This window comes from Eptesicus fuscus, chromosome 14 (genome assembly GCF_027574615.1).
Source record: "Eptesicus fuscus isolate TK198812 chromosome 14, DD_ASM_mEF_20220401, whole genome shotgun sequence".
NCBI lineage: Eukaryota > Metazoa > Chordata > Mammalia > Chiroptera > Vespertilionidae > Eptesicus > Eptesicus fuscus.
The window spans coordinates 38698169-38711413 of NC_072486.1; the positions used below are offsets into that span (position 1 = coordinate 38698169).

General features: G+C 44.0%; 1 protein-coding gene across 1 annotated transcript in view; it reads left to right on the forward strand.

Moving 5' to 3' along the window:
- The window catches only part of GSAP (gamma-secretase activating protein), a 79630-nt gene that overhangs the window by 50371 nt on the left and 16014 nt on the right, over positions 1 to 13245 (forward strand). The window contains exons 20-22 of the mRNA XM_008149728.3: positions 10067 to 10195; positions 11104 to 11162; positions 11830 to 11861. Coding sequence (XP_008147950.2) covers positions 10067 to 10195; positions 11104 to 11162; positions 11830 to 11861 — 220 coding nt within the window. The remainder of the gene's footprint in view (positions 1 to 10066; positions 10196 to 11103; positions 11163 to 11829; positions 11862 to 13245) is intronic.

Genomic DNA, 13245 nt, shown 5'->3' on the forward strand with positions numbered 1-13245 from the left:
CATCCCACCAACCCCATACGTTGTTTAATGGACAAACCACAAACTAGTGAAGAGAATTTTAAAAAGAAACAAATGCTACCCATCATTCCACAGCTCCTGTCCATATCCTTTTACCTTGGTCTTTGTCATAGGTATGCATTTTTACTTAGAAGTAATGGCAATCTAGAGATATTCAATGGAGATTACTAATTATAATATATCTTCATTTTTCATGTCACCACATAAACTTCATAATTATGATTACTAATGACATCATGGATTCTGCTGGGTTGCTGTGTCTTAATTACTTAATCATTCTGTTTTGGGACAGGTAGTTTGTCTACAGCCACACTTAAAAAAATGACTACTACAATGACCCTTGCACTGAGTATTTTTATACAGACAGCTTTTCTTTGGAATTACTTCCTTAAGGTTAAATACCCAGGAGTATTATTGGGCAAATAGCTATGACAATTTTTATAGCCTTTGATTCTTATTGCCAAATTGATATTCAAAAAATTGTGATAATTTACACTGTTACATGGGATTTATGAGTTTATAACTTTATTATAATCTTATCAACATTGTATATTTTCATTTAAAAATTAAGTATAAAGATTGATGGAAGCCCTAGCCAGTTTGGCTCAGAGGATAGAGTGTCAGCCTGTGGACTGAAGGGTCCTGGGTTCGATTCTGGTCAAGGGCATATGCCCAGGTTTCGGGCTCAATCCCCAGTGTGGGAGTGCAGGAGGCAGCTAATCAATGATTCTCTCTCATCACTGATGTTTCTCTCTCTCTCTCCCTCTCCCTTCCTCTCTGAAGTCAATAAAAAAATATATATTTACAAAATTAAAAAATAAAATAAAAATTAGAAAAAAAAGATTGATGAAAGGTTCTCTTAAAATTTTTATTTTAAGAATATGATTTGGCTTTGCTTAGGAAAAAAAGTAGCTTATTTTTATACTCTGTTTTTTATTTTTATTTTTTGGTGTGTGTGTTTACAATGATGTGTTTTTATGTTGTTCATGCTTATTTTTCTCCTTGGCTATTCATTCTGCCTCGTCACTTTTTCTACTCTCCCTTAACTATCTTTAGCATTTGGCCCTGCAAACAGTTGTTTCCCGTTAACCATTCCCAAACATGCTTGCGAGCTCTTTGGCGACCCCGCATGTGCCCATAGGCTAGTAGAAAGTGTTATCTGGGACAAGCTTGACCTGTACATCTCTTCACGATCTACACGACCAGTTGGGGAAGGCAGATGTCTACTGCTGGGACTGGCCTTGGGCTCAGGGGAAGATGGTCCTGGGTTTGGCGTGGCCAGTTCCCTCACCCCCACCCCAATCACTAATCAGTACCTTCCGGTTCACAGGACACCTGGCCCCGATACCTCTCATTTGTTTCTCCATCTCTGCTTGAATGATACTCGTCACTGAATGCTGCTGTCTTTGACCTACTTTTTCTACCCCAAGTCCCAGCTTAATTATATTGTGACGGACCTTGTTGCGGCGACACATCCCACCCTCTGTGCCTCCCTCCCAGCCCCAGTTATGACTGTTCTTGCCACGCTCACCTGACAGCAGTTGGCTCTGAGCACCTATGACTGAATCATAAGCCACCTTTGAAAGCGTGCTGGCTGCCAGGCTTTCCGTGAGGCCCAAGGAACCCCTGTTTACTCTGACCCACACTTGCTTCTGTTCTCCTTGTAGGACTGCCCTGATAAGGAGTCGGGAGAGGGAAGGAAAAATGAAACTAGATACGCGCTTTCCTCCTACTTTCTCTGCAGATAATTATAGTTTGAAGTGGAGCACTTTACAGACGTTCAATATACAGGGGTGGGTAAAAGTAGGTTTACAGTTATAATACAAATAAATAATACAATAATTAATAAATAATAATACAAGAATAAACTGTTTCACGTATTCAAACTGTAAACATACTTTTGCCCCTATGAACATGTTAGAACATATAAACCAGTTGAATTAGAGGATTGTCACCCGAAAGACAAAAGGCTTCCTTACTTTATAAAATAACTTTCAAAAGAACTTTAAAGATGAAAAAAAAGGAGTATATTGAAACAAGTCTCATCCTAAAAGGAATGTCATCAAGAGCAATTTCCTAGGATGATTTTATCCCTTCTTAAAGCATGGTTTTCTCTAGGGAAGTGGCAACATTTGAAAAAGGTTAAAAATTAGCCTTGATTTTATAATGACAAGTGAAACTAGTAAAACTGTCCTACCACAGGAAGTATGTACAGATTTAAAAAAGAAAGAGTAACTTGAAAATAAAGATGAAAGTTGAAGGAGCATCCCCAAGATGGAGAAATGTGGTATTTTTACCCAAGTATTTTTTAAGCCAGACATCTTTAGTTTCATTTTATAAAAAATGGAAGCCTTTTATTTAGTCATTTGTTTAGAGCAGGGATCCTCAAACTTTTTAAACAGAGGACCAGTTCACTGTCCCTCAGACCATTGGAGGGCCGGACTATAGTTTAAAAAAAACTATGAACAAATTCCTATGCACACTGCACATATCTTATTTTGAAGTAAAAAAACAAAACGGCAAAAACACCCGCATGTGGCCCACGGGCCGTAGTTTGAGGACGCCTAGTTTAGAGGTTACTAACTACCTGACCAGAGACTGGGAAGCCCAGAAAGACCGAAGGCCCCTTCCCACCTACGGCCGCTCAGCAGCGAGGGTGTGGCTGTAAGTGTCTATCAGGTGTCTAAAGGCCGCTGAGCAATTGGGAGAAGAGTAGTCGACTGTTCTCCATTTAGGCATTTTTATTTAATTATGCCTCTTTCTCAAAAAGTTTAAAAAATACTGTTTTAACTGGGCAGAGCATGAGTATAATGAATTGCTTAGTGAAACATGACACCTTTTCCTTGACCTTCCCAATACCGACAACCACCATCGCTTAAATGAAAGGTTTGTTAGAGATCCAAACTACTGATGCAGTCACAGTGTAACAGCTGACAATCTTTTTTAAACCAGAGCCACAATGAAGTGTCACTTTATTTTATTTTAAAAAAATGTAATACTAGGGCTGTGCCATACTTTATTTAATTAATATTACTATTGATAGTACTTAAGTTGTTTCTGCCCTTTTACAAACACACAATATTTCCATGAGCCTTGGTGATAAAGGTTCTTAGCACACATGTGTGAGATTACCAACAGGGCCAAGTCTTAAAGAAGGATTGCCATGATTTGTGATTCTGACACATGTGTCCAGAGTCCCCATGGAGCTTGTCACACGTCACAGTGATTATCAGTGGAAAGACAACTTTAAAGCTGGGTTCCATCCCTGATCAGGGTGCTTGCGGGAGGTGGCAGATCCACGTGTCTCTCTCACATCGACGTTTCTCTCTCTCTCTCTCTTTCTCTCTCTCTCTCTCTCTCTCTCTCTCTCTCTCTCTCTCTCTCTCCTTCTCCCTTTCCTCAACATTTAATAGACTTTGCCTGGCGCTCATGCACCAGCAGCCACAGCCACCGTCCAGCCCTGTGGCCCTGCGGCCCTGGGACATCTCGCTCCATCATGGACCACCATGCCCCACAGCTGACAGTTTTTAAAAATGAGAATTGTTGCTTTGATAAGAATGTAGCTTTATCAGAAATGTCCATTGGTTATGTTGAAAATGTTAATTGATTTTTCCAAGTTCAGTTTATACATATGTGACATTGTGTTATAACTACAAATATATATTTGGTCTTCCAGACATATCCATAGTTCCTGGCACAGAGCTCCTAAAATCCTTATCATTCCTAAGTGATAAGCGTTACAGGGACATCTTCTGTTATAATAGTTAATGTTTGTTCCCAGTTTCTGAAATGGCACCACAGCAGGAAGGTGAGCCGAATGTCTTTTGTTATTTATAACCAGCCCCTTTCAACCACACCTGAGATTACCTTATTGAGGTGCTTTTGAAAAGCACCTAAGGATGGGACTGTGGCCCTGAGAAGCAACCAGGTGATTAGAGGGTTGGAACTTTCAGCCCCAACCCCCACTCCCCACCTCCTGAGGTGAGGGTGGCTAGAGATTGAGTTCAATCACCAATGGTGAACGATTCAATCAGCCATGCCTTTGTAGGGGAGCCTCCTCGAAGAGTCCTAACGAACGGATTTGGAGAGCTTCTGGGCTGGATGAACATGTGGAGGTGCAGGGAGGGTGGTGTGCCTGGAGGGAGCATGGAAGCTCATAGCCCCTTTCCACATGCCTTGCCCTCTGCATCTCTTCCATCTGGCCGTTCCTGAGTTGTGTCTTTTATCATAAGTAACCTGTTTTCCTGAATTCTGTGAAGAACTGTTGCAAATTATCAAACCCAAGGAGGAGGTTCTGGAAACCTTCGACTTATAGACCAGCAGTTAGAAGCACAGGTGACAACCTGGACTTGCGATTGGCACCTGAAGAAGGGGACATTTTTATAGGACGGAGCCCTTAACCTGTGGGATCTAACACTGTCTCTAGGTAGATAGTGTCAAAATTAAGTTCAATGGTCGGACACCCAACTGATGTTAGAGAACTGATGGATGTGGAGAAAAACCCTCACATATTGGTGACCAGAAGTGAAGTATTCTGTTAGTAGACTGTGGTAGAGGGAAAAAAAAAAAAGAATTTTTCCTATACAACATTTCTGGACAGTGAGTTATGGCAAGTAAAATTAATATCGTGAAACAATTTTATGAAACACTACTTATTAGAAACAGAGCACCAGGCTGGTAAGTCCACTACAGTCATAGCTGTAGAGATGGGGGTAGCTCCAGGTTACTTCCCCGATGATGCAATGGAGGAACACACCCAGGACCAAGGATTCTTGTTTTTGTTTCTCTCCTACTAGTCACTAGGCTATGCTGCTGCTCTTATTCAGAATTTAGGTTGGAGACATAATGTTTCATTCTTAAGGCTGACAGGAGGGAAATACCTTAGTATTGGCTTTCTCAGGGTACATGCTGATTTTTGAGATGGAATCATTTAGAGCCATATTTAGTGATTACATTAAAATAAAACCTATGAAAAATGGCTAAGAGAACTTCACCCAGCTAAGAAGAGATCTCTTTGTTACTAGATGTTAGGAAAAGGAGGAAGTCCATTTATAAATAGGAGAACTTGCACTTGCAACATGCAATCCCCTTAACAGGAAGCCTCAGTGAAACTGAATCTAAGCTCGTACCACTCTCTGCACAGCAGCCAATTAGTTGAGTGACAAGGTGTTGAGGCAAGAAAAGGGTGACTTTATTCAGAAAGCCAGCAAGCCGAGAATATGGCGGACTAGCATTCTAAAGAACCATCCTGAGAAAGTACAGAATCCAGGCTTCTTTTATATCAAGGGAGGGGGAAAGGGAGGGGCAAGAGGTGATTGAGGATGGCAGACATCTGGGCACCAGCAGGGGTCTGAGGAAGGTGGCGAAACTTCTTTGTTCTTAGCCTGTTCACTCTAGTTGATGTGAGTTCAGTCATGAGGTTCCTGCAAATCCTCTATAAGCAATTATTATTTTTGTACGTAGTTCCCTTATCTCCTCAGGAAAGGCATTTTTTGGGAAGGGACTGTTTTGTAAAACGCAAGGTGCAAGTGGCATACCGCTAATGATTAGCATGTCTATAGGCAACACCACGCAGAAGCTGTTAGCCGGAAGGCCATGGGAACAACACAGACTTGAACAAGATGCAGCCAGAGAGGCTGAGCCTTTCACCCTGTCACATCAGGAGTCCAGTCACCAGAGCATCTTGGCTTAGTGTGGTGCCTCGCTAGCTTCAAGGACACACAGACGTCTCTATTTTATCCTGTCTGTGCTGGAGGTGGTGGGTCATTGTGTTTCTGTGGGCTGCAAGTAAAAGCTGATACTGAGGTGGGATCCGCTGAAGGGCCAGAGTGCATGGACCTTTAGCCCTGCTGGTTGAGCCCCGGCCTGGAGAGTGAAGGTTCTCTCTGAGTTGGCATCCTCTCCAGTGAGAAGACGCTGGTTAATCGGAAGACTTGGGACCAGAGCCAGAGGGCTGTTTGGAAATGAAGGGCAGATGCTTTCTCCTGACAGCAATTTGCAGATGAGCCTGTACCACAGGGCTTCAAAAAAAAAAAAAATCAACTGGCAACCCAAATCATAAATGGGAAACAGTCCCTTAATGTAACTCTTTCGTTCTTTTGTTCACTTAATAGTTGTCATGGTCTACATTTGTTCATTATTCCATGTCATCCCAGGAGACAAAAATAGATTATTTCTCAAGAAGAAACTTCTTTCAAAATCAAAGTTTAAAACTCCCCCTTGAGTAGGAAAATGCTTCTGGATTGTTCCTGGAGTGTCTAATGGCTTCTAACACCACGTCTCCCAGAAGCAGCTAAATTCATGGGTATCTTTCTTATAAAGCTTTTGTGTGTGTATTTTAAAGTTTTCTGAGTTCTTTTGAAGTAGCTGGCATGCGCTTCTAGGGCTTCCACTTTGCTCAGTTGTTTCTGATGAATGCAGTGCTTAGTAAACAAGCGGTTCTGTAAGTGCTGGGTGAGTGAGAGGAGTGGCTGCCTGTGCTCCCGGTTGGCCGTTAGGATGTGGTTGTGCAGCTCCCCCAGATCTTCGTATATTCTCTGGATTAATGAGCATGCTGGTACTAACTGGCAGTTGAGATCCTTCACAGATTGGCCCTAACCTCCTCTTTAATGCTGTCTCCTGTCACTTAACCACACAATCTCAGCCGTCCTCCACCTTTAACCAGGGGTGCAGATTGAGGAAAATGTTTGAGGGTGGGAGTCGGGACTGGGATTACCTGGACATGCTCAAGTGGTGTTCTCAGTGCTGGCTGAACAGTAGGATTGCCTGGGGAACCTGTAAAACTCAGGAGGCTCAGCTCACGCCCCAAACAGTTACATCTCCAGGGGGTGGGATGCAGGTGGCTGCTGACGTTTGGAATCAACTCCAGAGGCAGGTATCTTCACCACCGAGAATGCAGTGTTGTTGGTTGTTTTCTCTGCTTTCTCTAAGGCTCTGCCTCTGATCTAAACCCAGAATCCACATTGGGGTGTCTCAGTCTTCACTCACTTCCTCAGAGCCCCCCTTGGGACATCCTCTTCTATCCTTCACTTACTCAAATCTCTTTTCATCCTTTGGGTCTCATCTATTAACCAGACTTCCAAATGTTTCTCCCAATTTACAATGATCTCCATGAATTTCTATAGCTCAAAAAGTTGCATCATTTATCTAGTAGATACCACATAGTGACATATGCTGCACATTGTTTTTCTCTGTACTCCCTCAATAGCTATAGTATAACATGCAGCCCAGTGGCCTCCTTGAAAGACCTGTAAGTTTATATAAAAACTAGAGGCTTGGTGCATGAAATCCATGCATGGGGGCAGGGGGGGGGGTGTCCCTCAGCCCAGCCTGCACCCTCTCTAATCTGGGACATCCCTCTCACAATCTGGGACTGCTGGCTCCTAACTGCTCACCTGTCTGCCTGACTGTTCGCCTCAACTGCTCTCCCCTGCTGGCCTGATCGCTCCTAACTGCTCTCCTCTGCTGGCCTGATCGCTCCTAATCGCTCTCCGCTGCTGGCCTGATTGCTCCTAACTGCCTCTGCCTTGGCCCCTGCCACCATGGCTTTGTCTGGAAGGACATCCAGAAGGATGTCCGGAAGACGTCTGGTCTAATTAGCATATTACCCTTTTATTAGTATAGATATTTTGGAGATTTTTGGCTAACAGTGTTTCTTATTTAAATGTAAGCTGCTGTCATTGTTTTAAACGTAGATTCTTTTCCTTCAAACTCAGTGGTTTTGAACTATTTTAGGCCATGGATTCCTTTGAAAATCTGGTGCAAACTATAGACCTTCCCAGAAAAGTGCTCATACAAACACATACTCCATTTTATATACCATCAGTGGGTTCATGAGCCCCTGTGAAGCCTGTCCATGGACTTGCTTTACCTGTTTTTTTCTCAGCTGAGAAAAGGGATTTTTTAAGTGGGGGAGTGAGGAGGAGGAAGACAGTTTGGGAGAGATATTTTCTTAGGACCCACAGTGTGGGTGTGGGAGGTGGGGTCTTCTGATGGGAGGGTGGCATTTGGTCTGAGGAGAAGAGGCCCCATGACGGGTAGAAGGACACCCGCATTCCTCCCCTGACATACCTGCGGGCCGCATGGTGGAACTCCTGTCCAGTGCAGGCAAAGCTGATAGCTTAATTGACCACTAGATGTCACCACAACACCAATAAGTTTCTGGCTTTTGGTGCAGTGTGCCTGGGCCCAGAGGTGAAATAGCAAGAAAGTTGCAGTGACTTAACCATCAGGGATCTAATAGTAGCAGGATTTACTTTCATTATTATTATTTTTCAGTACAAGGAAGTCCAAAGGATGAATAAAGATACATTCAGTATAAATAAACGGAAAACAAAAGAAAAGGTGAACGAGATAGGTCAAGTGGGGAGTATGACCTGACTCCAGAGTTACGATTTCCCCTAGAAATGACACTGTCTTGGAAATATTTTTTGTCTTTGTGAGAATGATTGTTGGCTGGACTGGGCTTTCAGGCTCCTAAAACGGCAGTTATTATTATGTAACTCACTTCACAGATACTCTAAAACTCATTTTGAACCAATTATGACCGTCCGTTCAGTAAGAATTTGGACAATGTGCTCTTGTTTAACATAAGGGCATGTTCCTTTTCTTTTCTTTTTTCCTTTCTCTTCTCTTCTCTTCTCTTCTCTTCTCTTCTCTTCTCTTCTCTTCTCTTCTCTTCTCTTCTCTTCTCTTCTCTTCTCTCCTCTTCTCTCTTCTTCTCTTCTTTTCTTTCCTTTACTTAAATATATTTTTATTGATTTCAGAGAGGAAGGGAGAGGGAGAGAGAGATAGAAACATCAATAATGAGAGAGAATCATTGATCAGCTGCCTGCTGCACACCCTCTACCAGGCATTGAGCCCACAGCCCCAGCATGTGCCCTTGACTGGAATTAAACCCAGGACTCTCAGTCCCCAGGCCAGTGCTCTATCCACTGAGCCAAACTGGATAGGGTGGCATGTTTCTTGACTGAGGCATATTTTATTTCTTATTTTTTTCTCTTGCAATACAGCCAAGTCTGTTACCACAGTAAGCATCATCTCACTTCGGTTTATGGCCTCACATTGCAACCTTGGCCCCATTAAAATCTTTTATAATTGCATATTTTATATGATACACACATTGGCAAGAACATGTGTATCATAAATTTATCTTCATTGATTAAAAAAAATTTTTTTTGCCCTAACTGGTTTGGCTCAGTGGACAGAGCGTCAGCCTGCGGACTAAAAGGTCCCAGGTTCGATTCTGGTCAAGGGCATGTACCTTGGTTGCGGGCACATCCCCAGTAGGAGGTGTGCAGGAGGCAGCTGATCAATGTTTCTCTCTCATCGATGTTTCTAACTATCTATCCCTCTCCCTTCCTCTCTGTGAAAAATCAATAAAAAATATATTAAAAAACAAACAAACAATTTGTGTCACTATAGCCTTCAACATTGAAGAGGCTTAATATTTCATTTAATTTAAAAATGAACCTAATGGGTACATTCTTGCTTCAGGGTAGTACAATTGTATCCACAAGTCAAAGACCTAGATAGGATGACAACTATTCTGTTCTGGAGTATTTGACAACTGGATGTGAAACTAGTTCACTTTGCCTTTCTGATTCCTACGTTTTGAAAAGTAAATTCTTTGGAAGCGAATACGCTTGGTGGGAAAGTGAGCCTATTCCATGTGCTCCAAATCTCATGAACATTCTTTGGCTGAACATGGCATTGTTGGTACCACACTGTGTGTTTAACATAGGCTGACCCACTTAGCCTTAACCCAGGGGAGTCATATCCGTTTGGGGAAGTGAGCAGCGGCTCTCTGTGTAAAAGGGGGTAAGGGAAGGAAGTGGGGAAGTAAAGACTCTTTGAACCTTTCTACTTTAGAATCCCTATTGGGATGAGAATGCCATCCTTCGTGGGAAGTATTCACTCGGAAATGCTGCCCCATACGAGCTGAGGAAGTTAGGGATCCCAGGTTTGCAGCAGGCACGTGTGGCCCTTCTGGGTAGTTTGGCCAACAGGGCCCGCTGCTCAAGCTCACGGATGTCTTTGTCCCCTACAGGTGCATAGCGTTAAGAACTACTGGGAAAAACTGAACGCCAACCTGGAATATGTGAAGTGCTCCAAGCCACACTTACACTATCACAACAGCGTGGTCAGGAGAGAGTGGCACAGCCTGATCTCGGAAGAGGTACGTGTGGGTTCATGAGAACAAAGCAAGAAGCAAAAGCATGCATGTTGGATCCGGGGGATGCCCGCAAATCATAAGGCTGCCTTACATTTGCCAGGCACTTTTACGTTGTTGCTACCAGTCTCCCAATAGGCAGTCAGAGGTGCTCCTCTGATGCTTCTTTGGGTGATAGAGCCCTTCTGTCTCTCGGCTGTGGTGGTACATGAATCTACGCGTGTGATAAAATGGCAGCACTGTACACGCACTATACCAGTATCAGTGTCTGATTTGGATAGTGTGCCACGTATAGTCATTTATATAAGATGTAAACATTGGGGAGATTGCGGGTGAAGAGTACCTGAGGAATGTTGTATATAGCTGTAGTGTTATTGTATATAATGTATAGTTGACTTGCAATGTCCTATCTGTATATATAAAAGCCTGAGCAACCGTCTGACTGTCCGAACAGTAGCTATGATGCGCACTGACCACCAGGGGGCAGATGCTCAACCTAGGAACTGCCGAGCTGCAGTGACTTGGCAGCTGCGGTGACTTGGCAGCTGCAGTTCTCGGGTGATGCACCTGGAACCAGAGAGGAGAGAGCCCGATTCTGGGGTGCGTCACCTGAGAACCACCCTCTTGCAATCTGGGACCCCTCGGGGGATGTCGGAGAGCTGGTTTCAGCCCGATACCCGCAGGCCAGGCTGAGGGATCCCACTGGTGCACAAATCTGTGCACCGGGCCTCTGGTAAATTTATAATAGTTTTAAAGAAACAAAGTTTTAATAATCTAGGTATTTTACCTGTTTACCTGTAAGGTATATTTCTTTTTCCTGAAACTCTTAATTGTATTACATTATGTCCTTGATGTGAAAAATGTTGCCCATAACACCTTCAGCTTTTATACCTCTGACATATTCTCACTCCTAGAAAACGGAAAAAAGAAGGTCCAAGGCATATGTGAGGAATATTCTTGATAATGCAGTAAAGTAAGTGAAACTGGGGATTCTTGTATTGGTAAGATGGTTATCATTTGCATTTTTTTTTTTTTTTTTTGGCTACTTTTCTTGGAAGTAGCTTACTTTCTTTGTGTATCATGATGCTGTCAGCTTACCAAATGCAGCCAGCGGGGCCCTATTCTGGAATTTGATGCCAGAGTTTCTGGTGGAAAAGTGTATCTGTTAAGCCTTACAGGTTTGTACCCTATGGATGGATGGTTTAAGGAAAGTGGTAAAGAAAGCTCTTATTAATTGACACTTTAGGGGGCTACAGACAGTAGGCTGGTTTAAAAAGTGATGTTGGCCTGTGAGCTTGCTCTTATTTTGAAAGCAGATTTTCTGGAGAGTGAGTCATCTCAGAATGCTACAAGTACAGGCCCCATTCCAACCTCTGTTCTATTTTCTGTTCCCATTATTTCCAATAACCGAGAGCTGCAATTGTTCTAAATTATTGTGATTGTTTGCACTAAAGGGCTTTGAGTTTTGTAATTGCCTAATGTGGCTTTTGCCAAGTTGATTAAAGTTTTTGAGGTTTTCACCCGCCTGGGAACAGTTTCTGCAGGGGTTGTTAAAGGAGGGTATCATTATACGGTATTGTGGCTTTCATTTAAAAAAAGAATGTTTCCTGTGTGAATAACATTGGCTAATTTCTTTGTAGGGTGATTTCTAACCTAGAAGCAAGAAGTTCGGGTAAGAAAAGACCTGTAATCAAGCCTTGGATCCCAGTCAGTGTTTTGTTTGTAACACCCTTCGTCCTTCCCCTGGGGGTTGGCAAGAAACCCACTTCCAACAGTGCAGTGGAGGCAGCTCCTTTAACATCTTCCTGTCCGAGCTCCATCCGTGTCTGTCTTGGCACCAGGACCTTCAGGGACAGCTGCTGAGTGTGATTTTGCTGGACGGTCCCTGAGTGCTGGCCTCTGGTTTTTATTATTTTCCCGCATGGAGTTGATCTAGTTAACATGCCCGCCGGCTGTACCCACAGGATGCACTTTGGAAATTCCCTTGGCTCAGGGCGCCACTCCCTCCAGCTTGGTTGACACTTGGGCACTCACTGGGTGAGGTCATAGGGGCGCAAAGATGTGGAGCCCCTAAGTAATCCCAGTGATGTGGGGGAAGATCCTGGGCTTGGAGCCGGACAGGGCTGGGCTTAAACTCCAGCTGGGCCTCATGCTAACCTCGTGTCCTTTTAGGCAAACCATTTAACCATTTTGTGTGGTCCTCCTCAGGGCAAGGGTGAGGCGAAAAGGAGAGTAAATGCTATAGCTCTTGGCCCATGTGGGATACCTGGGGTGGCTGGTATATCATTGGTATATGAGGAAGAAATGCTAACACATAATTTCTAAACCGGGTTACAGGTGTTATGTAACCTCAGGGTGCAGGTGTGAGGGACAAGGGGCGAGGGGTGAGGCCAGGCGTAGGGATGGTTGGGGAAGAGTCTTGACACCCAAGGGGACTTAGCTGGGAAAACTGGGGGAGGAGAATGCTAAGCATATCCAGGTAGGAGCCCTTTTGTGGTCTTGTCAGTAGAACTCTCAGGGTTCATACAAGTCGGTCTTTATTTAAAAAGTTGTTTTTTATATCTCACTTATGTTTATGGGCTTGTTGTTAGGTATATGTTGGGTGACCCTAGCGGAAATTGTTTTATACAGTGTATTGCTGCACAGCCGCAGCTGTGGACTCCACCCTCATGCACCGTGACGGTGAACTTGTCAGCCAGCCCAGGCAGACGGAGCCTGGGCCCACTGCATGGCCCCAGAGCCCAGCCTCTGCCTGTCACCAGGCCACCCATGTGAAGCCAGGGGTTGCATCACCAGCACCTGGCAGCAGCCGTCGGCAGGGTCCTGCCAGTGTGCGGGGTGTGAACTTGTGGGATTCAGGGGGTTGCAATATGGGAAATGTTGCTGTGGTCTGTTTCTGTTGTACCCCCTGCCTCCCCCCCCACTCCCCCCAGAGGAGCCCCTTCTGCTCCTGTCCTTCAGGCCTGCTGGCGTCCTGTGACGAGTCATCATCTCTTGACACCTTTTTGGGAACTTGCCCCTTCCTCTCACTGCTTTGCGTGTGTCAGTTTCCTAGG